We start from the raw sequence: 24,438 nt of genomic DNA, 5'->3' as shown, positions 1-24,438 counted from the left end.
TTTTTGGTGGTCTTGGGGTCAAAAGAGTTTTCAAAGTCATTTGCATAATAGCTCTTCACAGTATTGTTGCCGCCTGAAACTTGATCTGGATTTTTTTCTGTGATTCAGAGCCAGGCTGGCAAGATATTTTCCCCTTGGTTCCATTGACTTCCAATCATTTTCCTGACAGCTCTTTTAATGTCGAGTGGAAAGAGCAAGTTTTTCTGTGCACGTTGACAAGTCATCCTCAAATGTGGAGCGTTCCCATGTACTGCTGTGTACTCATAAGAGCTCAATGTTTAATTTCCAGCTTGTCTAAAAGTCATAGCTTTACCCTTTGGCTAAATTGTGAATGCATATAAGTTTTTGGGCAGAGAGTAAACAAAACGCCGGAAAATGTATTTCTAACCAACGTCAGGAAAAGACTGCACGTATTGGTGGGAGGAGGAGGTCATTTTGGAGGAGATGCTCCCAATTTCCAAACTAACTGCATACAATACGACCCTGTCAGGTCTTCGACATGTAAAACCTGACAAAGCGTGTAATTGTTTTACTCCTCCAGACTTTAGCTGACTGATAGTGTTGACAGGAAAATGGCAAACAGGAAATCGCTGTCTAGATAAACAAATTAAAAACCAGGGCATCCGTGCTGAAAGGAAAAACAGAAAAAAGGAAAAAGAAACAGGGATGTCAGCATAACATGCGCTTTTGTGGTAAGACAGTGTATGTTTCCTTTTTCCACCTCAGCTTATGTATAAATAGAGCCTAAATACTTAATGAACCTTGAGATTTTGAAGTGTTTGTAGTCCAAAGGCAATATTTTTCAGTGGCTCTTCCTCATCCTGCTGTAGTGTGGTTTGACTGTGAGAATACTTGAAGAATATGAAACTTATACAAACAAAAAAACAATCAAATTACTGGCTAAAATGTATTATATTCTTCTTTTCTGCAGGACCTCCGGGAAAGCGAGGAAGAAGAGGCCGCAATGGAGAACCTGGTATGTACATCTGTTTGTGCGTGTGTGTGGCATAAGATCATTGACGTCTCAATCCAGAAACGTTGAAGGAATAATTCAGTGGGACATCAGCAAATCATACTGCACTTACAATCATGTAAAAGTACACTGTATATCTTTGGAGGCCAAAATAGGTTATAGATGTGTAATTTGTGGCCTGGTGGTTTCAGTGTTCACTCGGATTGTTTCAGCTTCAGTCGCTATAGAAACACTAGATTTTCACAGTAAAACTGGGAGACAGTGCAGTTTGAGACAGTAACCGTGATGCACAAACTTGTGGAAGCTGATGGCGTCCTCGTCCACATTTTGAGACACTCCAACCCTCCCATGTTGATCTCAGACATGATGCACTTACGTTCAGCTCCAGTTTAATAGCCCACGCTTCCACAAAATCAGCAACAAGTTGTCGTAATGCATTCAGGTTTCTCCAATCTCCCCTCCCTCCTCCCACACACTCTCTCCTGAGCTGACTCAACAAAGCTGGCCGAGCCGAGGCCTGGAGTATCTAGGAAAAGGACATGTTGTGCGGCGAGGCTCCCGCAGACGGAACGTGTCGCCACAAATTGAATTCACAGCGAGAACATGCACTTGGCAGGGAGCTGCATCCACACTCCGCTCACCTGATTGTGAAAGTGATAATGGCCTCTGGAGTGTGCCGTCGAGCCTGCGTTTGGGAGAAGCAGAGCCAACCAATGCTTTGGTACAAAAGTACCACCCTTGTAAGAAGAAATTAAAGAGACAGGGCAAAGCAAGGTCCCAATTTTAAGTGAGGTAGAGTAATAAGGGAGCGGTTTGGTTTCACAGCCTGAGAAACAAACAGTGTGTCTGTGAGAGGAGAAAAACCACCACCAAATCCAGACACTACGCTTTAAAGTCACAGGAATCAAACCTAATCACTTCAGATCTGTTATTTGAGTATCAAAGATTCTATTGCTTCCTTCATTTTTTTAGATTTTGCCAAATTCATTTGGAGGCCCGTTGTGGCCATGTTGCGCATTTTAAGACGCGGATCAGTGCGGTTTTGGCTCTCGGCCTTTTCTTTTTTCTAATTTGCAGAACGCTGCACTCGTCCAGTGGATGACGTGAAAGCCAAAGAAGATGAAAAAAAAGAGAGAGAAATCAAACAGACAACAGTTCAATGTTCTGGTTTGCTGCAGATCTGAAACACCGCCAGCCTTTGTTTATGCAGTGTTTAACTTTCCAATAAACATCCACCGTGCCAGCGTATTTAAAATGGCACCATTGTGAAAAGACAGGGGTTTTTTTTTCCTCTCTTTCTGCTCAGCCAGAGCAAATGTGGTGGCTTCCTCTTGACAAATCAATTGGAAACAACCAGGCAATCATACCCACTCACAATGTCTGGACTGGAGTGGCACAGTGGTGTGTTCAGGGCAGACAATTGGGAAAAATTGGGATGACAGGCCATACTATTCTGTACAAGAGCCCAGTACTAAACTTGGCTGATGTCAAATCAGACAGATTTGGCTCAAGTTTGTGTACCTAACATGCTGCCTCACCTGCCAGAGGTTCTGTTTTATGTTCATCAACAATGAAGCGAAGCAGTGTTCATACCAGCTGTATATTTAAGCCATTTAAATGGCTTTACAAAAAAACAATGCATTAGAGGTCCTCGTGTGGAGAAAGTGATTTAACATTTTGGCACTTTAAATACTTTAAAAGTGATTCTGCTTATTAGCATGCAATTATAGCTCATTTATTTCTGCTACATTTACTGTTTAGATATAACGGCAAGTATAAACAAGTGGAAACTATATTCTGTGCGAAGCATTCAAAACAAATAAATTTGATGGCACCATAGCAGTGTTATTGGAGCCCAGTGTCAAACTCTATGTACCCGTTCCACAGGAGAAAAAGTGAAAAGAAAAAAAAAGTCTCCAAGACATTATTTATACGACTGAAAAATGCAGCCCTTGACGAGCACAGACGCGCTGCATTCTGCACTGTAAGCCTTCTGCAAATCCAATTTCCCTCTTTTAAGTTCTCAACACTGGTGGATGTTGAAGGGAAGCATATTTAATTCATGATTCGCTTTAACCAAAAGTAACTAAGCCGCAGCAAGTTTCCCACAAATTCATGCTGAGGTGTTTTGCAGTTTACTCATCTGCAAAGGCTCGGGGAAGCTTTTGCCCAGACTTGGCTGCAACTGACAGAGAGAACAAATAGGAAAAAGACATGGTGATATTTACCTGTGCGTTAAAAATGAAAGGGATACTTCATTAGGACCTCTTGTTTGTTTACCGGTAACATATGGAAAGGGAAAGTGTGGCATGACAGTTTAGGATGAAAAAGGTTTTGTAGCAGTGAAAGCCACACTCAAACTGCTCTAGCAGGTGGTCAGTGCTGGAAAGTGTTCGAAGTTTCCTCCCGTATTTTCCTTATGTGAATAATCAGCACTTTTTACTCGTGAACCTGCCTTCACAAAAGCAGGAATTGATGCTTAAATTATGCCGGTTGAGTAATTTAACCCTCCAGTGGTGCATCAGTGTCAAGTATGAAGAAAAGTAGCTCTTTCTCTGCAACAGATACCTGACTCTTCTTGAAAAACATGACTTTGAAAGCACCATTGCAGCCTCTCTGCAAACTCTCTGTCACTGTAGAGCATAATAACAACTTCCATCATTGTGTGAGCGATCACAGTAACCTTTACAATCTCTGGTGACTCTGGTTAGCAAAAGCAGGACGGTGACAAAACAGTGGAGGAAATGACTCGAGGTGCCAGCATGGAACAGAAACTGTAACTCAGCCTGAGTGACTGAATGAAACTGGAGCTTTGAGGGTGGATTATCCAACATTGTGTCACAGACTATTTAATTTTACATGGATTATATTGCAGTAAATAATGTTTTTAGTCTAACTAAGGCCATTAAATGTAAGAATTTGAAAGCTTATACCTTTGAGGTGTGCTTTGTACCACATTGCATGTTTTTATCGCAGAATTTCTTTGATTTGTCCATAATTGCTAGTTGAAAATTTTGTGCTGAACCGTTCGACACAGTGGGACATGTCAAAAAGCACACAGCGGAGCAGGTTTATTAAAAGCTAAGTGGTCTACTGTAACTCAACGATCCATAAAACAACGCTACAGAAGTGCAGCCCAGCGAGCCTCAAACACACGGCTCCTTAAATGCTCCAGCTGCTGGAGCGATTTGCACTTTTCCCTGGTCGTGAAGAAGAACAGTTCAAGGACATAGGACTTGTAAAGAAGAAATTATGCTTTTTTTCAGGGTTAAAGCAGCTGGGTACCTTTTTAATAAGAACCTAAAGACCTAAAATGATTTGCAGGGTTGTGGGGAGCCCTGAACTGCGTTGGCACACAGTCCTTTGAGCAGCAGTAATTGGCAAAAAGACGAGTGTCACCTCACAAAAACGTGGGGGGAATTTTTTAACAAGCGTGCAACCCCCTTGTAGTTGTGAAATTAGAGCCACTTACAAATGTAAAATGCAATCAGTAGGCCTGTTGGTCATTGTTGGCCAAACTGCATGGAAAACAGATAGGACTCTTCTGCTCAATGTTATTGTTTTATGCCAAAGGTAGAAATACAGGTGGGTTGTACTGACGTCGAATGTCTGTCTATTTTGCATAGCCATTAAATGCACCTTTGAAGAGCTGCATCGTCATGAAATGTTCCTTCCCAAAGAAATAATTCTCAGCAAGAGTCTAATTTCCCATCTCAGTTATTTGGATATGTGGTTTTAGTGGAACACTGATGATCTGAGTCTGTTTGATCTCTGATTGAAAACACACTAACCAAGTAATCTTTTCCTTTTTTTTTCAGGACCTCCTGTAAGTATGCCTGCTTCACATCTTCTCCAACTGTGATAGCCATGCGAAGGTAAAACGTCTGTAAAACATGACTACATGATACAGTCCAACTAATATTTATTCACTGTTTGACGTCAAGAGCAATTTACATAAAAGGGAAATATTGGCATAAAACCACAGGTTCACATTAAAAGATTAAAGCTTCTGGGGAGCTTTTTCTCTTGCTGAGAGTTAGATGAGAAAGATTGGTACCACTCTCATGTCTGTATGCTAAATATGAAGCTACAGCCGCTTAGCAGCTGGTTAGCTTAGCTTAGCATAAACACAGGAAACATGGGGAAATGGCTAACCTGGCTCTGTCCAAAGGTGACAAAACCAGGAACCTCGACAGCACTTTGGACTTTGCTGGACAACACTTTGTTTTTTGTATGAATTAAACAAATGAAATATCACGTGTTAATGAGTGAGCTGAGGAGGCGCTGGGAATTGAATTTGATTGCCTTTGGATGCAACCAAACTAGCAGTTTCCCCATTCTCCAGTCTTTATGCTAAACAAAGTTTTGGTTTGGTATACAGACACTGCAAGAAATTAAGAAGTGTATTTCCTAAAATGCTGAACTATTCCTTTAAGTATGATGAAAGCATTGAACGGTGAGTATGTTAAAAGCTGTCACGCACACAAGAAAGCATAAAACTGTGATTTGATGTAAAAGACATCTGATTATGACAAATTTGCTACCAGAAATCTCAGTCGTACCTCACAGTCTGACTCTATTATTAAAATAATCTCTTCATCCCTGCATTCCCCTAATTGGGACCCCTTTCCCTGTCATTTGGGCAGTCTGGTTTGTAATATCCTTGCTACCAGCCTCCATCCTTGCCAGCACCCTGTACCCAAACACATTATCTCACCTCATTACACTGCCGGGTGATCACAGATTCACTCCCCCGAACAGATGGAAAACTTCAGAGTCTCCCCAAAGATGAAGACAGACCCATACATACATAAGCACCGGGGGGTTTGTGACAGTTTGCTGTATAACCAGGTCAAGCGGGTGCCATATTTGTGTGCTCTGTTAAAATTATTTATAGTCCAGAGGCAAGTGTGATTGAATAGGTATAATAGCATGTGGCGACTGAGCCGTAAAAGTTGTAAGTTAATCCTCAGCGCCTTCTCAGACGCTCGCTCCTGGGGTTCTGGGACGTAAGTAAGTGCAGGTGGTCTCTCTTCTCAGCCTCACTCAGCAGGCCTTATGTCTGACAAATAAAATCATCCTGTGAGATGTCTCAAGAGCTGGCTGAAGCCCATGAAGTGTCCCTGAAATGTTGGATTTTCTAGCAAATGTATGAGAAGACTGTACTTTTGGGATTGTTCCTTTGGGTGTGACGTAGTAATTCCAGTGCACAAACAGTAAGTACCTGACAAGGTTCCAGTTGTGGCCTGCAAATCACTCTCTGATGAAGTCATTGTAGGTAGCAGAAGGTGCTGTAAATATTTGGTAAGGGTCCTAGTTTTACTGTAGCAACCAGGTTTGAGTAGCACTAAACAAACACACACAAAAAAGTGCTATAATTTACAGTGCAGACTGAAAACACTGAAGTCTGGATGACTGACTGCATTTCTAAAAACAGTCAAGGCTTTAAAAAATGCAATGATCTGACAATGACTCACCCACTGGTCACCAAATCTGTTTCCGAAATAAAAAGATCCCGTGCCAGTTTCTTAAAAAGGAGACAGTAGTAAGTGATCTCATGTGGTTTCTCATTTGGTATGCCCACCCGGGGGATGGCAGGGGACACGTCGCTATGAATATTCAACAGCTCCCTCCATAACTCTGGGAACACTGTGAAAATTGTACACAGCCCTCAGAGCCAAACAAACCAACCACTGCTGAAGCCATTAAAAGATCCCCGTGACTTAATCGCTCCTCAGCCGCTGATGAACGGACCGGGACCTGTGGTTGAGGAGGCAGAAAGAGAATAGGTCTCCTCAATCAAAACTCATCAGGAAAGATCCTCATTCACGGCTCGTGATCAGCATTTAGACATGGAAAAGTGATTTGCTTTGTTTTCATTTCCTTTCTTTTTCCACCGTTTGGGCTTTTGTGTCAGTTTTGCACGGGATCAGGGGGTCAGTTGTCAAGCATGTTTAGTCGGATATCTCTTCCCTGTCCTCCAGACAGATTGGAAAAATATTAAGAGGGACATGTTACAGATATGGGTCGAGGTGATTTCCAACTCCTGCAGTATTTACAAAAGGACTATTATGCCTCTTGTTGCCACTAAAGCCAGAAAATGTTTTTTACTTTACATCAAGGCTGGTAAAGTTCATGACATGACAGCTCATGTGTTCGCTTCTCTTTTTTTTTTTTATCTTCTTTCCTCATCTTTCTGCAGCTCTTCAAGGGCTGTCCATGTCAAAACATAAACCCCAAGCACCCACCACTGTGTGTGCACACCATTTAGCACCAATCAAGCATAAAACACCATCCCTGAGGCTGCACTCGAGTACCCGCTAACACCACCCTCCGTCTGTACTTTTGTAGCACAGACTTTATGCCATACTAAATTAAAATTATACAGACGGAGAAAGAAACTAGCCTGCTTTGAAATCTGGTTAAAAGGAAGGGGAAATATTTGAAAATGATACAATATTGGAAATATCAAACCCACTTCAGCCCGCTAAGCATGCCTCTGCACCACACTGGAGTCTCAAGCCAGGCCAAGTTATAGTACAGCACATGAGCCCATGCAAGAGTTCGGTCATGTAGTAATGAGGTAAATAAAGCCGGTCGTGTCCGTATCCGCATTTGACAAGTTGTTTCCACCTCCCTGCCTCATCAGCTGAAATTCCAGCGACGCAGGTTGAGGATGATCTGTCACAACGTATGAATTATGCAGCCGCGTCACAGGGATTAGAAGCAATGCTGGGGTGAAGCAGAGGAGCCCGGGCGTCCTCAACCCTTCATCCTTCATCTTTCATGCGCTGCAGCTCCGCAGCTGTTAATAAAACATATTTGAGCTGGACTTTGATCAATTTTGCCCGACGGAAGTGGAGAGGGTGCCAGGTTATCTAACGTCAGAGTCTAGTTAGGGTTGAGGAAGCCTCCTGTATGCCCTGACATTGTGTTAATTTACAGTTTTTGCTGTGTTGTATTTTTAGTTTGAGACAGAAAAAGCCCATTTCACGTCAGAGTACATGTGAAACTGTGGCCTCCGTATGTGTGGCGCATCAGAAGGCACAGACACAGAGCGTTTGGCACGAAGAGCTGCAGCTGGATCTATCTGACATGACAGCGTTTATTTGGGCTCATGAGGGCACTGGTGCCTGAGGAGGCCTACTGCCACTGGATGTGACAACATTAAGAGTTTGACCTTTTTTTGATGTCAGGGCTCCGCTCACGCTGTGCACATCAGCAGCACTTGTCTGTCAGCAATTGACGAGAGGCAGTGCCCGGGCCAACCACAAGGTTTACTCACAGTGATTTAAAGCAGTCAATACCGCTCTTTGGCAGGGCTGAGCTGACTGAATACTCGCTGACTGTCACTACCTTAGCGTGGTAGGAGGATTACAGTATGAATGCGATGCTCGCAGTTTAAAAAAAGCTTGACAGCTTTTTGATTGAGAGGAATTTTCCTCCAACTCATAACATCAAGTGATGAGAAATGTAGACCTGCCACAATGTGGTCCTAATTGAATGAACAGAAGAAGTCAAAGAAATACTTTTCCAACTGGAACATTGTACCTTATTCAACATCTCATATCCACGACAAGAATTTTGTGGGTCTGAAATCTGCTTACGTATTGTGCAGAAAGAAATGTTGGCTCGGATGTTTGGCTTTCTATGCCCACAATTGGGTTGATGCTCTTTAAATGTTTCCTTAGGAATGACGAGACCATCCCTGACCGAGATTGTGAATCTTCTCCGTGTCCGATTTTCATCTTGACACCATGCATACACCATCTCTCACCTCGACCCAGTCGCACTATTCCGTTCAATTTCCTCTGTTCATGGCGTCCCTGCTCCCGCCAACACATGCTCACAAACACATACACCCTCACAAACACATACACACACATTAAAGTCATTTTATGCCGGCTAATTGTGATACACTGTGGATATGGGAACCAGATGCCATTCCCAAGTCAGTTTTCCAGTGTGGTTTTCCTATCCCTGCCTAACCTCTGCGTCCAGATTCTCCCGACGAGCACCAGCCACTTGTGGTCGTCTGTTCCTGCCCATTCTGCTCTGATTACTCACATCCCTGTCCTCCATTAGTTTCCCGCCTCGAAAAAAAAAGTTGCCCCAGGGCTGACGGTAATATGATTGAGGGTTCTCGTGCAGAACTAACAAATGGAGGTGTACGTACAGTTATATGTTTTTACTGGATGTCTTTTGCTCTCCTCCAGGTTTGTGCATATTTGAAGTTCAGTCACTTCCAGTGATGCCCAAATGCTTTCAGCTACAAATGGCTAAATGTGCATTTTGCAGTCGCCTTGCCACTATTTCCACTCTGGCACTGGTGCAGTTGATTATATTTGTGTACCCTGATGGGACATTTCACCTTTTCTGGATGGAGAATTTATGGGAAATGCGGGGAGAGAATAAATGCTACATTATTTCTCTTCCATAGTGCAAAAAGAATGACTTCGAAAACACCTCATTGCCATAATGTGCTGGACGTGTTAATTAGTGTGCAGACTAGATTAGTACAGAGCCAGACTAGCCATTTCCCCTTACTACTGTTGATTAAGATAAGCTAACAGGCTGCTGGCTGTAGTTAGCGTACAAACATGATAGCCATATCAAACTTCTCATCGAACTCTCAGCAAAAAAAAGTGAATGAATGTTGAATTTTTCCTTTAAATCAGCTTAAACTTAATCCAGACTGTTGCAACACATAGAACTTCTTTTACTTTCAAAGCATGGCAAACGCGATGCATCACTTTGCTGTGTGAAGTGCGTAAGTCCTTTCAAACCCTTTACTTTGGCCCTCCTCCCGCTTTTGTGGTGAGCAGCACTCCTCACCTGCCCCCCCCTTCACTTACTCATTCCCTGTCAACACTCGGTGCCTGCAGGATTGCTTTGCTTAACTTCCTGTGTACACACATGTTTATTAATATTGTGTAGCTGTGTGAGAAAACCGTATGCCTGTAAAGAAGAGGTTGTAAAAGCGGTAGTTGTTGGCCTGTGCTCTCAGAGATGCCAGTGCTCCAGGGTGAGATGATTGGATCCATGTGGCCAGCAGCTCTGGCTGCAGCAACTGCTGCCAGCCCCGTTGGCCCAGGTTCTGCTGCGAGGCTCTGAGCTCCATTTGATGGATTGATTTTCTGAACCTCAATACATTTAGCAGGTCACTGTGATGAAAACTAATACAGCCGAGTCCAGGCAGGGGTTGCAATGCACATCCCCTGTTCCTGACTTTTTGCATCTTGTTGGATTAGGTGGATTGCTTCACAAGATTGTACCAGCAGCTTGCAGCCAAACCCGCGAGAATTACTTTGCTCATGTCAACAACAGCTAAAGCAATGGATGCAAGCCAGCCCCTCGCCTTGCGCTGCAGTCAGGCGAACACTGTCAAGCTTTCATCCATCATGTTTTGAGAAAATTATAGGAGAGTAGGAATGTGAAGAATGGATATTCAGTGTCTCAACTTTTATGTGAGACAGTGTGAAATCAGGCTGACAGGAGTTTCATCTTGTACGTTGGTGTGACCTCTGCCTGGATATTTAGTGTGCGATAGCAGGTTGGACTATTTCGCTTTGTTGACAGCAGCCCTTTGAACGCAGGACATTCTGCTGTGAATAACAATCAAAACGTATTTATGTATTTCAGTCACTGCGTCAAACAGATGCATAATCACAAATCGCAAATCTAATACCAAAATCAGCTCCATGCTTAACAACAGCTGAGGACGAGCTCTGCAGATCTGCATAAAAAATAGTAATTATGAGTTGAGCAAGAGGGTTCATTCCTGATTTTGAAAATAGTTTGACAACGTGATGTGAACTTTCGGGTGTCCTGTGGAGTTTACTTGGTAAACAAACAGAATTATGCCTGTTTTATTCAGTAAGCATTGCTACGGGCACATTATTTATCCTTATTTGCAGGTTACCATCACCATCTTTTGGATCAGCAGAACAGCGTGAAATAGGCAGCAGGAAATTAGATTGCATTCTCGACTTGCATCTTGCATTTGGTGTTAACACAAACAAAACATGTACCCACTCTTGAAATTTGCTCTACCCTGCTCAGAACTGATTCCTGTAAAGTTCATCTAGCTTTCATCAGCATGTCAAGGACACCTCTGATCACACAGCAGGTGTTTCATAGTCATGTCATAGAGTGGCAACAGAGCCATCTCAAAGTCATTATTTTGCCATGTGAATTGCCTGTATTTAACAGCCAGACAAGTAAACCATGTGGAAGTTAAATAAGAGAGCACAAACCACCCTGCCTAACCCCCAAAAATCACATAATGTACATACATACCTCATCTAACCTGCACAAACTAAACTAATTCATAAGAACTCTAAAGAGGTATTTAGGTACTCCAATAATAGTTTTTTAAACTGTTTCATAATTGGGCCAATGAAAACCCGTAGAGGCATTTTAGAAGCACATTAATAATTGATGTTGCATGAAATATGAAACTAGAAAAACTAGATCATCCACTGTTAAGTCGGAATTGGTAAATATGTTTGAAATTATAAGGAGCTACACAAGCACAATCAGGGTGAAATGAGAACTAAATCCTGATACCGCTTCTTCCGTACGGTCAAAGACAGACCAAGACAAAATCGAGTTGTGTAATATTTCCCTGGCTTGATAATCAGCATTGGAGGAGCCGTATGTGAAGTGTACCTCAGTGCCAGGATCGTTTTATTGAACATCATTTGCTCTTTCCTTGTAATATGAAGTGAAGTAACTTACATTGTCAGATTTGAATGGTAATGTTCGTGTTGCTTGCGGGTTTGGCCTCAGTTCCCTTTGCCATTTTATATTTCCCTGCAGACCTCTCCATATTTCTCCCCCACTCTGTTGTAAAGGTGGCAGGCATTTCCACTTTTTTTTCATACCAACAGCTCATTCAGGCCATTGCAGGAGACAGTGGTCATGGTTTGGCATAGAATGAGCAGCTAGACATGTATCCGGATAGAGAAAAGCTTAATCCTGATCCAGTGGTCCACCATAAACTCGACAATATCATGCACACAGGATGTTCTGCTGCAAATCATCTCATGATGGAAGCCCGTCATAAGTTCGCCCGGCGTAAAGCAGCAGAAGATGTGAGGCTTACCATTAACGTGAAATGTGTCATTTTCAATCACATTCTGTTCATCACCACACATTTAAAGGATGTGTTATTTTTGAAGTCACTGATAGAGACTAATATTTAAAGAGGTTTTTTTGTTCTTGCTTCTACAGTAACATGAATACTGTGTGCACCAAACTCACGACCAGATACAAAATGCAAACATGTTCAGGGTAACAAAGTTCTTTGTGCTGACAGAAATCTGTTAAAGGATTTTACATTTTATGAAATACACTTAGTGGCTTGCTTGCGGGCTGCACGGTGGCACAGCAGGTAGTGCGCATGCCTCACAGCAAGAAGGTCGCCGGTTCGATTCGGGCCTCTCTGTGTGAAGTTTGCATGTTCACACCGTGCATGCATGGGTTCTCTCCGGGTACTCCGGCTTCCTCAAAAAACATGCTCATTAGTTTGATTACTAATTAATTGGTGACTCTAAATTGCCCCTAGGTGTGAGTGTGAGTGTGAATGGTTGTTTGTGTATATATGTTGCCCATCGACAGCTGAGATAGACCCCCCAAGGGATAAGCGGCATAGAAAATGGATGGATGGATGGATGGCTTGCTTGCCGAGTGTTACATGAGAAGATTGATACCTCTCTCTGTACAATTTATATGCAGCTGCACCCAGTTATCTTAGCTTAGCATAAGACAAGTCAACACACTGCATCTTATTTGTTTTATCTGCACAAAACCAAGGTGTAAAAACAACAGGTTGGAGGTTATGACTTTCTTAGGTGGGTGCAGTAACGTTCAGGGAGTCTCCACTGGAGGCCTTAAGTAATGAGAAGCATTGCATTGCTTTCTTCCTCTTTTCCAGTCCTTATGCTAAGCTAAATTAACCAGCTGCTGGTAGTAGCGTCATATTTTCCTTGCAGACTTTTAATGCAACTCTCGGCAAGCACATGAATTGTGTTTCCAGAAAAGTCGAATCATTCCTTTAAATAACGTGATACTGTACATAGTTTTTGAGATATGCATGTGGCCCTTCAGTTGTGTATATAAAGGTGCTGAAGGCACTATAGAGGGATAATCATGTTCAAGAAAGTGGCTTGCTCTTGCATAGTGGGCAAGTTTGATCAAACAGAAGCAGCCTGATGGGCCATGGAGCACCTGCTGGTGGGCTGCTTTTGAAAAAGAGCCAGAGCAGAAGCAGTAAAGACATGTGAAAAGCATGCAGGCAGGTGCTGATTAGAAACCTTCCTTGGGGCAGGCTGAAACCACAATGCTGCAGAGACTGCTCGACAAATAGACACCTGCTACAGTTCTACTGTAGTACAGTTCGCTCCTTTGAAATCCTCTTTGCAGGAGAGCTGTTTAATAGTCTCTATAAAAGATCCTCACTGTACTTTTGGAAAAGCTCCAGTGGGTGCTGTCTGTCCAAGTGATGTGCAAATGATGGGCCGTATAATGAGCAGGTGCAGACTGTGTAGAGAAATCATTTCCACATGCTTTTACGACCAGATGGAAGAGTGAAATGAAAGTTTTGGGCAAGACACAGTTAGATGCGTCAAAAGCAGTATTCCACTTGATCAGGATGAGTCTAAAAGTGAATGCTAAACACTAAAGTGGGATTACCAAATAGTTTTCATGTGATTGATACAGACATGATAGCGATCATAGACATGACGATAGTTAGCTGCAGTAATGGATGGTAAAGATAATGTAATCGATGAACAGAGGAGTTAGCTGAAACTAATGAACAGTTGAAGTAGTTAGCTGATAAATGCTGGCTTAAAGTAATGGACGGATGCTTGAAATAAATGGTGTTAAGAAAGGGGTATTTGAGTTTATGTGGGTGAAAAAGTCAGAGAGGTTTGGATCCACTGACTTCGCTCATCAAACCTTTTTGTGTGTGGTATCTACTGTAGAAATCCGTTTAACACCGGTGACCCCATTTTCCTTATTAATTCCCCCACAAACAAAATATAGACATGCCCTATTATGGAAGCTCAACATGGATTTGATCAAATTTCACTATGTTGCTGCACAATCGGGATTTAATGAAATGCCAAATCATATAAAGCAGAGTTTTCATTTCTTTCCACAAACTTATGGTGCCCGGTCATTTAGCCAAGTCATTTAGTGTGCCAACTGTTTTTATTTTCAGCGCCAGATACAATACATTACACAGGCTTGGGCAAGAAAAAAAAAGCTGCAGTGGGTATATTTGTGGATTTCTTTGTTGCAGCCGTTCATATGCTTGCAGTAACAGCTTGTCAATAGCCCTATATTGTCCAAAGGCAATTTTCCTTCACAACAAAAACCCTGCACTGATTTTTCTCTAGCTGTCTTCTATTTTCAGGAACATGCTGGAAACTTATTTAGCCCCTCTGGAATGCCTGTACATCATTATAAAAGTAAAAGTCACATTTGATTCCAATATGTTGCCTCGGTTATTCCCCCCAAGGGAACTGCAATCGGAAACATTGTTTTCATAATGGGGCATTTTCTGTTTACAAGTGTGCCGAGGCTGTTTGTACGGCCAGTCAAGTAAGCAGCAGGTCCAACTTCCTTATATGTGTGTGGATCAAAGCAGCATTTTCCATCAGCGTCGGTGTGGGCTTGTTGAAGCGAACACAATGCACTACACAAGCTGTGCAGGTTCACAGCCTCGTGGCCGAGGCGAATTGGAGTGCAGATCCAGTTGGGAGCACGTGCGCTGCTTTACATAAACGAAAAGCTACGGATAGTTAACTATGCATCAGAAATAATGTCCATAGGCACTGAGCGGGCTTCAGCTCACCTCCCTCGGAGCAGTGTGGTAGAAATTGGCAGAGGAAAAGTGCTGGCCTACCTCTGGAGCGTTTCAGTTTTAGACTGTGCGATGTGTGCCAGTGCAGTGGAAGCCTGTCTGTGTCTGCAAGCCTGCTATTCTGGGTCACTGGTCCATGGACTCACAGGAGCAGCTTCCAAACGCAGGGTTTAAACTAATGTCATCAATCTATGGATTAGTGTCAGTGTACCTTTCTCTGTGTGTCTGATATCTTTGGACACAAATCATGTTTGACCGGCATTAGCCTGGAAGAGCAACCAGCTATTATTACATTTGTTACTGATGACAGCTGAGCAATGTGTTCTTTTTACCTGAGGGCGTATGTGATATGTTTTAAATCAATGACAGTGCTGGAAGAGATGCGCTCCCCCAAACCCCACAAGTGACTGTAGAAGTTTCAGATGTGTTCTTAAATATTAACTTCATCTAAGAAGCAGAAAAAAGTACTTTGATCTAACAAATGCATTTGACAGATAGCTTTTCATGTGAAAAACAGATTAGTATCATATACATGGCACTGCAATCGCTCTCAGTTTCAGCAGGGGCTGAAAAACATTGTTGCAAAGCGGGTGGTCAGTTAGTCACACTTCTGTCACTGATCTAATACTGATTTTTCCAAACATAGCTTTTTCCAAAAGAGCAACCTCAGAGGAAAAGAGAGAGCCCAACTTACAGGGCTTCATCCTTCAGTTTGAAGGGTAAAAAATGGTGTTTTTGAGCACAAGCTCATTAGGCTGCAGCATATGGATGCACACCTCATTGTCAAATCCTGTACCTCACCCATAATCTTTTACAGAGCCCACCCAGCCTGCTGACTGACAGAAGTTGGATGCAAAAACTGCCTCACAAAAAACTGCTGTGAAAAAAGGAAAAACAAAAAAAGTGTTCCTCTTGTTCGGGGCACATTTATCACAAAGTGCTTGCCAATACTTGGTTGAAGATTGCTGGATTTCATCCTCTAAGTAAACACGGGCTTGATTTGGGCCTGTTTTTGGTTTTAATTGTATGTTTGTATAAGCCCTGCTGTCTACAATACATACGGCACCAGTTCCCACTCTGTGACAGGGCATTTTAATCAAATGCTGAAACGCTGAGATGTCAAAAAGAACCCAGTGTTCGTTTCATCAAAACTCAATTTGTTAATCTTTTGATTTTTGCCTTCTCCCTCTAACTTCGTAATGTTCAGGCCTTGTTAAGCAACTCTGTTTGTTTATTGGCTAACATCACCCCGGTCACCCTGGTTTTACAGTTGTTGTGGTGGATTGTATGTTACCAGTGTGCCATGGCACCAGAACAATTACAAATAACTCACATGGTCCATAATTTGTCATTTTCTTTCCATTTATTTGTTGTAAAAAAGGCTCAACAATCTTTGTTTTTGTCTCCGTAGGGCCCTCCTGGTCCAAAGGGTGAAAAGGTGAGTAATTTAATTTTTTTTTTTTTTTTTTGATATATTCATTGGTATACTCTTGATCCATTTTGTTCTACTGCTTAAAGGAATAGTTGACATTTTGTTAAATATGCTTGTTTGCTTTCTTGGCTGGAAATTGTGAAAAGATTGACCCCAGTCTCATATCTGTGAGCTAGAGCCAGCAGCTGGTTAGCTTAGCTCAGCACAAAAACTGGAAGCGGAGGGAAACATCTAGCCTCTTTCTAAAGGTAACAAAGTCTGTTTCCCCTCTGTGTCTGCTTCAAGGCTTTATGCTAAGCTAACAGGCTGCTGGCTCCAGGTTCATATTTCCCACACAGACTTGGTATCGTCTCATATGATTCTCAAAAGCAAATACGCTTATTTCCCTTATGCCAAACTATTCTTATAAGAAAAATGAAATTTTAGCCTTTAATATCCAGCCCATCATATATTCTTGCAGGCCAGACAATAAAAAACAGTTGTTTTTGCTCTACTTACAGTTAATTTGTCCATAAAGGGTGTCATTTTGCATTTGCAGCAATAATTTACATTCAGGTCACCCTGACCTAAGTCTCTGAGTCTGAATATTTAAATTCTCCTGTTGTTCACAAATCCACAGCACAGAACATTAATGACTGAAAGCCTGAGCTCGAGTTGGAGCCCTTAAATGCCTCGCTGAGCATTGCTCCATAAAACAGCAGTGGAGCATGCAAAATAACCACACTGTCTCTTTATACGTCTGCAGGATTTGGGGACAAAAATGCGCCCCTGCCTTTGATAGTCTAAAACCACGAGATCCCCTGATTCACACTAAAGTTGATAAAGTCCCCGACTTCACTTGTAATGGAAACAAATGACTTTAAGTGCAGACTGCTCAAATGCTACCAGAGAAGATTTGTTCTGTTTTGCAGGCCAGCATTGAATAGATTAAGTATTCATTCATATTATATATGAAGTGAGCAACAATTTGGGCATTAATTTACTCTGCCTAAAGGATTATTGTGTAGTAAAACACAAGTTATAAAATGAAATAGCGTGAGAGTGCTAACCAGAGGTAGAGTCAAATACAGAGAGGCTTGTCATCTGCATCAAGTCACGCTCTTTGCCAACTGATGATTTCTAGTAATGCGGTGTGTGGAGTGACATTGATTATTGTCGCTGACCGAGGTCATGAATCAACAGTGCGATTCCTCATTTGGTGTCCCCTCAAAGGAGAAAATGGAACCCATAAGCACGACTACTAAAGCCAGATTTAGATGATTGTCGAGCGTCCGTTATGACAATCGTGAGTAAGCGAGTCTTGCTGATTAGATGCATGTTCATGCCTCTCATGTGAACCACTTCATCTGCAGTTTAATGAAATGAAAAACAACTGTGTGCATTCCTCCCACCCAAGATGAATACAGCGTGCATCAGTGTGGCCATTCACAACTGTTTTCCCATTAAATCCAGTTTTGGAACAAGCGCCCAATGAAAAATTTCAAAAATTCCGAGAGCTGTTTTATTTGATTTGCATTACATTGAAGTTTGTTTGAGCTAAATTCCCACCCATGTGTGATAAGTTGTTCGGCTCCTTTTACTGCTGTGGCTCAATTGTCACTCCGCCAACAGGAAAGCGGGGTGCATCAAGTGAGATGGTTTAGGCATGTTTAGTTATCCGATTCTAGTCAGATTAAGGTTATAATTCAGTGTCCGGCATTTGGTTGTCCTTCAGTTGTTTCAAACAAAAATGTGCTTTTGGTTTTGTTTCACTCTAATGTGATAAACCCACAGTCTTCTACACACAGGTTGATTCGAAACCAAACATTTTCTCCTTCAGGAACACGCTCCATCCACAGAGATTTACCCCCAAAAAAGGCAGGAAGCCAAAGATCTCTGGGGCATAAAATCTGGCCTGGCAATGCAGTTTGCCCACATTTAGCCCCCCTCACTGAACCCACCAAACCTCACACCACTGCTCTCTTTCTTTCTCTCACTCTTGTACCCAATTCATGTCAGTCCATGTTATCATAAGTGATTTTACTCTCAACCACAATGAATAGTTGAGGGCTCTTGTATTATTTTTCTTTATCAATGTGTTCTGAGTTAATGCCTCAGTGATTTCGGCGCGAGCTTATTATTAGCACTGTTCTTGCGTCTGTGTGTGCGCATTCGACCCCTGCACTTCAAGACAAATTCTTTTCCTTTCCTTCCGCAGGGGGATCAAGGCGACCAGGGACCACGGGTATGCGGTTTATTCCAACTCCTTGTGATTAGCTGATGAATGTGACTGTGTGTGTCTCCCCCAGCAGAATTGTGGGCAAAAGGTTTGAGATGCATGAAATTCCGGGGATAGTGTTCTTCCCATCTGGCCAAATACAACAGGCATTTCAGCAGTGCTTATTTCTACATCAAGAATGGGCAGGCAGACGTGCAAGATACCTTGGAAGGCACAGCGTGATATACTTTTTCAGATGCAAAGACTTCTTGTCTTCAAATTGAACATGAGTACAAGCTTTTGCACATCAGCAGAAGATATCTGCTCAATCTCAGTTATAATCAAAAGCCAACGAGCTCTGTCTCTATAATTACTTGTGATTCATTTCAATCCTCGACGTGACATGGCGTATTCAGAGCTTTAATCATTTCCAGCACTGGAGTTTGACATTTCTATAAAAGTGCAGCTTCTAAATGATCATGATGTGAGTGCTTTTCCATGCTTGACACACTCTGAAATGAATTACTCTATCTCCACCGAGCAGCCAGCGCGCCCTCATTTTTCTCAAATAATCGCTTAAAAATGAACCCCCCTTTGAAAAAAACAGACTGTGACTGCACAGGTTTGTTTAAAGTAGATTGCATTAACTGGGGACACACATGTGCACATGCATACACACACTTTTCATGTCCCCTGTGTGTGCCGTCGTCTTCAAGTGGAGTCCTGTGGAGTCAGAGTTACTTCAAATGGCTGTAACTGATTTCCATGAGGGCAGAGAGCACTTAGAGTTGAGAGCACAAGCACAACAAAGCACGACAACGCAGAGGTTTGTCTTGTCACCAGAACACCACCCATCTCCAAAGTGGATCTGATCCCAATTCTGTATTGGCGCCCACCCAGACGTTAGCAGTTTGCCAGTTAACTTTGTCAGCTCTCCTCCGGGCCGGGTCCTGCACGTCCAAGCACCGCGCTTCTTATGATTTGGAAGTCAATACAAACGACCTTCACTGTGAAATTTGATTAGTGGTCTCAGAGTGATGCATCTTATGTTACTCATGGGCAAGTGACAGCCAAGTTCACAGAGGTTGTAGATCCTCCACAAGATTTACAAGTATGTTTCCAGCCCTGTGATATCCTTAGTTAATTTTTAATGGTATAAAAAGTATTGGATAATCATTATAGTTGCAAAAGCTGAACCTCTGCAAACTGGCAGAAAGGAAATATCTTTTCTCTCGAGCTGACTGCAGTAAACCATGGGCAGTGCTGGCTACAATTTGTACCCTTTTAGCCTCGGAAATGGAGTCATCTGTCTCCATCAGCTGAATGATTTACACTTTGCAAACAGCAGTATGCCTGACAGAGTTGTAGCAGGCACCAGCCAGACCCTATTTGTCTCATAGATTAAATAAATAAACTGTCCACTACAAGAAAGCATTTCATTAACTTACAATTACAGAAAAATTGTCCCCTAACAGGTACAAATTAACACACAGTCACGATCAGGTATGAAAGACTACAGGGGCATGAAAGCAGGCTAGGTCAATCATATTACCTCCCTGGGATGGCATATTGACTTTGCACATTAGATGAGTAGATAAATGTAGTGGAACAGTGTAGGAGCCCCTTAATAAATGAAGGCAAAACAGGACACGCATTGCCTGACCTTGACTTTATTCATCTGGTTGGAAATGAAGCTCATTTCATGCCCGGCATTGACTGTGTGCAGAGAGGCTATTAAACCCATATGGAGGCAAATGTATACAACATAGCATGTCAAGAATATGTCCTCCACACATCATAGTCTGCCAGATGATATCGGATCTAAAGAGATTTAACTTCAAAAATCATTTATAAAGCACAGACCATTTGTGTTTGAATGTATATACAATATGTGTATGTCTTCGAGGGTCAAATCAAAGGGTCAGGTCAAAACCCCTCAGCCTTTGTGGCCGAAGACCGTGTGAGAATTGCCACATGGCTGGCAGAATTTCCTCACAGACACACACTTCCTCTGCCTGTTCCCCATATGTCAGGGTCAGCCATTTGTCGGCCTCACAGGTCAAAGGCCACACGCAGATGCTAAAGGTTAACCAAGCAACAAATAATAAATTGGCCAGTTTTGACAAACAAATGCGTGGCCACCATTTGTGCTCCACCGCTGGGATATAATTAACAGGAGTTACTGGCTAAATGTATCACGGAGATAGGTGTGTGGTCTTTTTGACGGATGGCACTAGCTACAGGTGTCAAGCAAAGGTTGGTGTATTCCTGGGTCAGTTGGAGGAAAAATTCCTGACATTTCACAAAGAACTTGCTTCTGTTTGTCCAGTACTTTACTTCTTACATCTTGGGATTTGACCAATTTGCAGTGTTCTCCCAAAATAAAGATGCTGTTATTATGTAATTTCCAGGGTTTGGACTTTTCAGTCGTGGACAAAGGAGAAGGTTACACCCGAGTGTTTGCACATGAAATCAGAAGCCTCAAAATGAATTTCACTTGACATAAATTTGATACATCGGACTGATGCCAAATCTGAGGCTTCAAATGAATGTATTCTTCCTCTCTCAAATGTATTAAAGCCATCTGTGCATAGATTTGGTCATCCACTCCACATACTGTATAGATATTTGGAAAATGCCGCAGCCTGTACTTGTTTGGGATGTTTTGTGTGTTTGGTGTGGTCGAGGAGATGCAGTTTCTGGCCAGTGTCCTACGATGGCTGTTGCTGATTGTTCTCCTATCTGGCTTTTTGTTTACTACAGCTGCAGTCATCTTGCTGCAAGCAAATACATAGCAATAGAGTTCCTCACCAAATAACCAATATCCGTTTTGGAAGAGAAAAGCAAAACAAAGCAGTCTGTGATTGATTAGGATTCTCTGTCAACTGCCATGTTGTTATCATTCTCACACAAAGACATCAGCGCGCTGGCAATGCAGGTGAGCACTAACCCACACCGAGTCAAGCTTTTCATCTCGTTATCTCATCTCCTGCAGAGAAAGCTCCACCTACCTGGTTTTGGTTGGATAAGTGAGGTTTTCCAAAGCTTCTCTGTCATGTCTCCCCTAGATTAAGTATCAAAATGATTATAAAAGCAAAAACCCTTCAAAGAGTCACGTGCCAACCTGCACACGCGCCAGCCTACATTTTCACGCCGGCACTCTTTGTATTGTCCGCTACCCCCACCACAATCCAGTACTTGTTTTCCTTCTTTGTGCTCAAGATGTTTGAGGTTGTAAATAACTTGAGAAATACTTGCACTTCAATACCAAATACACACAACATGGCTATTGTCTGCAGTGTAATAGTATCCATTGCTCTGTTCTGCTGCAGGGCTGATTTAAATCAGCCTGCCTTGAAAGCCTTATTCTTAATGAGCCATGCTTTTTGAATTATCTTAGGAAAACCACTGGGATAGCACCAAAGCCATGTTTGGATAAGACAGATTTTATCTTAAACTTGAATATAGAGGGAGATTGATCTCTTACCGGGCATGTTTATGCTAGCGTGCCAGATTTTTTCAGAAATACTTTCATCAGTTCATTTGGGTTGGTTATTCACAGTGCAGCATTTAGATGAACAAGAGAAAATGCAATCACCGTACAGCCAATGAGGCGGTCTTTGCATGTTAGCATTCAAGCTAAAAACATTACACTGACCGTTCTCTGATCGCCACTTTGGCTTGTTGAGAAAACCTGCCTCACCTAGATTACTAAGCTTTGATTGGACAGTTGCTCTTTGGGGGAGGGGCTTTCACAATCAGCTCATGTTTCAGTTGACATTTATGCAGCAATGTGACTGTAAAAAACTAATCTTCTTCAAGGACCTTGTTTGACAGCATGCAAGCAACTGAAATGAAATAGATATGTATATTTATGCCTAAGTATGGATGATAACTCCAAAAGGAATGATTAATGATCGTGAATGAAACTGAATGGAGAGCATTTATATGAGTGTAACATTCAAAACCATGTTTAGCTGAAGACATGTCAATGTTTCTGGCATCGGATTAAAGCTAGCATCTAACTATAAACCCTTGTCTCCTTTCAACACGGAGAAGGCCCGACGCTTTCTTCTTTTATTCCGTTTTCATGAGTGGATCACATCTGTCATGACGATTGTTGACAAGGGAATTGGAGACCATTTGATTGAATTTCCAGTGAACATCACAATCCCTTGATGTTCCCCAAAGCTCTATGAACAATACGGCTCCTCAATTTACCAGCATGTTGAAGCTCAAAGAAAAGCTCAAAACTCACGATAATCATCTCAACAAATGTTCTGTCCGCATGTTTTGAAGAAAACAACACGAAATGGTGCCTCAGCTGCAACATTCAGGATGTGCCATTGCACTGTTGCATGGCAAAGAGTAAACTTGGACTTGTTTAAATGATGAGTGTTCAAGATAAAATGTTGTCTGAAGTGGAATGTCTGGTCCTCAGAACTTTTTGACATTTAAATTGATGTTGGCTTTTGACAGTCTCTCAAATTCATGTTCCACTGTTTCACATATTATGCTGCTTATTTGTAGAAATATTTAGAAGTAGGATGCTTATCTTCTTCCTCCTTTAACTGTTGTTGTTCACCCAGTGTTTGAATGTCATGCGTGTGTTGTGCCATGTTCTGCTGTTTGTCCCTTTAGGGATTGCCTGGTCTCCCTACGCTGGCTGCTTTGCACAGCAATCAGATCCTGACTGTCAAGGTTTGTCGGTGGTGGTGCCGCCAAGCCGCTCCGTCCGACCCCTCCGCAGCACACACTGGGAGTATATGAATCACTGTCGGCTGCTTTTTCTCAAAGCCCGATGATAGACTAGGCCCAGGACAAAACCCCATCTAATTAATCACAGCCAGTCAATCGTTATCCTCTTCCCCCACTGCAGCTACCAGCCTTTCACTCATGATTTTGGTTGCATGCAACGTGCCAGGTTCCCCATTGAAAGCAAAGGTGGCCTTAACAACTCAGTAATATGTAGCTGACTGTAGCAGCATCTTGAAACCAAGACATGGTTTGGCTCGTGTCCATTAATGTTCAAATAAATGGAAGGAATTCCAAGAGGAATATGATGATGAACCAAAGTGGCAAAATGTTTTTTTAAAGCTCAAGCCCATGGTTCACCACAAATCCTTCAATCCACCAATTTGGCCTTGACGATTGTTTCAGCGATGGATGAAGCCACTTAATAGCAATGGACACTAGCAGAATAATGCATGCAGTGAGAGAAACAAGGTTAGGAATCAACCTCATCTCAGAAGGTCAAGCACGTTGGCTTCAGTGTGTGCAGCTCCCGGGTCTGACTGAGCAGCAGGCGCGATGAAGATGATGACAGCACTTTCACAGAGGAGGAGAAATTCCCATTTTTCTGGGGATTGTGAGCCCGCTGTGGCGCCCTCGCACCCCTGAGGTGGTAATTATGGGTCCTGGGTCCAAGAAAAAAAAGCCCAGACTTCCGAAGCAAACCACCTCCATGCTGGAAAAGTGTGGATTTCTCCCCCCTCCCCCATCTGTGAAGGCGCTGGACCGGGGTTCATGAACACAGGCCTTTCTAACAAAATCTGTTTCTTTTTGCATTTGCCTTCCTCCTCCTCCTTCTTCTTCTGGGACCTCATCCTCCTTCAACCTTCTCTCACCTCTGACCTACGACTTCTTGACCTCACACACCTGCTCAGATGGTCTTCCCTAAGATCAATCATGGCTTTCTTTCCGCTGACCAGCAGCTCATAAAGCGGCGGCTCATTAAGGTAGTGGCTGTGTCCTCACTCTTCACTCTGTCCATCGTGCCAAGTCTCACCGAATCTCTTCTCTCTGGGCATTCTGCAGTTTGCATGCAAGCCTTCAGACAGACCTGTCATAAGTGCTCCTATAATCCCTCTGTTATTGTAAAAGGGAAATTTCTTTTTAGAAAGTTTTATTAAGGTAAAATAAATTACTGTCCTGGCACAACTTAAAGCACTTTCCCTGCAAGT

The 24,438-nt window shown here is 42.5% G+C and overlaps 1 protein-coding gene across 5 annotated transcripts in view; it reads left to right on the top strand.

Moving 5' to 3' along the window:
* LOC139351116 (collagen alpha-1(XXV) chain) overlaps positions 1-24,438 on the top strand; it is a 148,533-nt gene that overhangs the window by 80,437 nt on the left and 43,658 nt on the right. For all 5 annotated transcript variants that reach the window (XM_070992814.1, XM_070992817.1, XM_070992816.1 and 2 more), the window contains exons 3-6: positions 932-980; positions 16,258-16,284; positions 18,476-18,502; positions 24,142-24,213. In XM_070992814.1, the coding sequence (XP_070848915.1) occupies positions 932-980; positions 16,258-16,284; positions 18,476-18,502; positions 24,142-24,213 (175 nt within the window). The remainder of the gene's footprint in view (positions 1-931; positions 981-16,257; positions 16,285-18,475; positions 18,503-24,141; positions 24,214-24,438) is intronic.

The sequence above is a fragment of the Chaetodon trifascialis genome, chromosome 23 (assembly GCF_039877785.1).
Source record: "Chaetodon trifascialis isolate fChaTrf1 chromosome 23, fChaTrf1.hap1, whole genome shotgun sequence".
NCBI lineage: Eukaryota > Metazoa > Chordata > Actinopteri > Chaetodontiformes > Chaetodontidae > Chaetodon > Chaetodon trifascialis.
The sequence above is the reverse complement of the archived record's forward strand: the minus strand, read 5'-3'. Positions and strand labels throughout refer to the sequence as shown.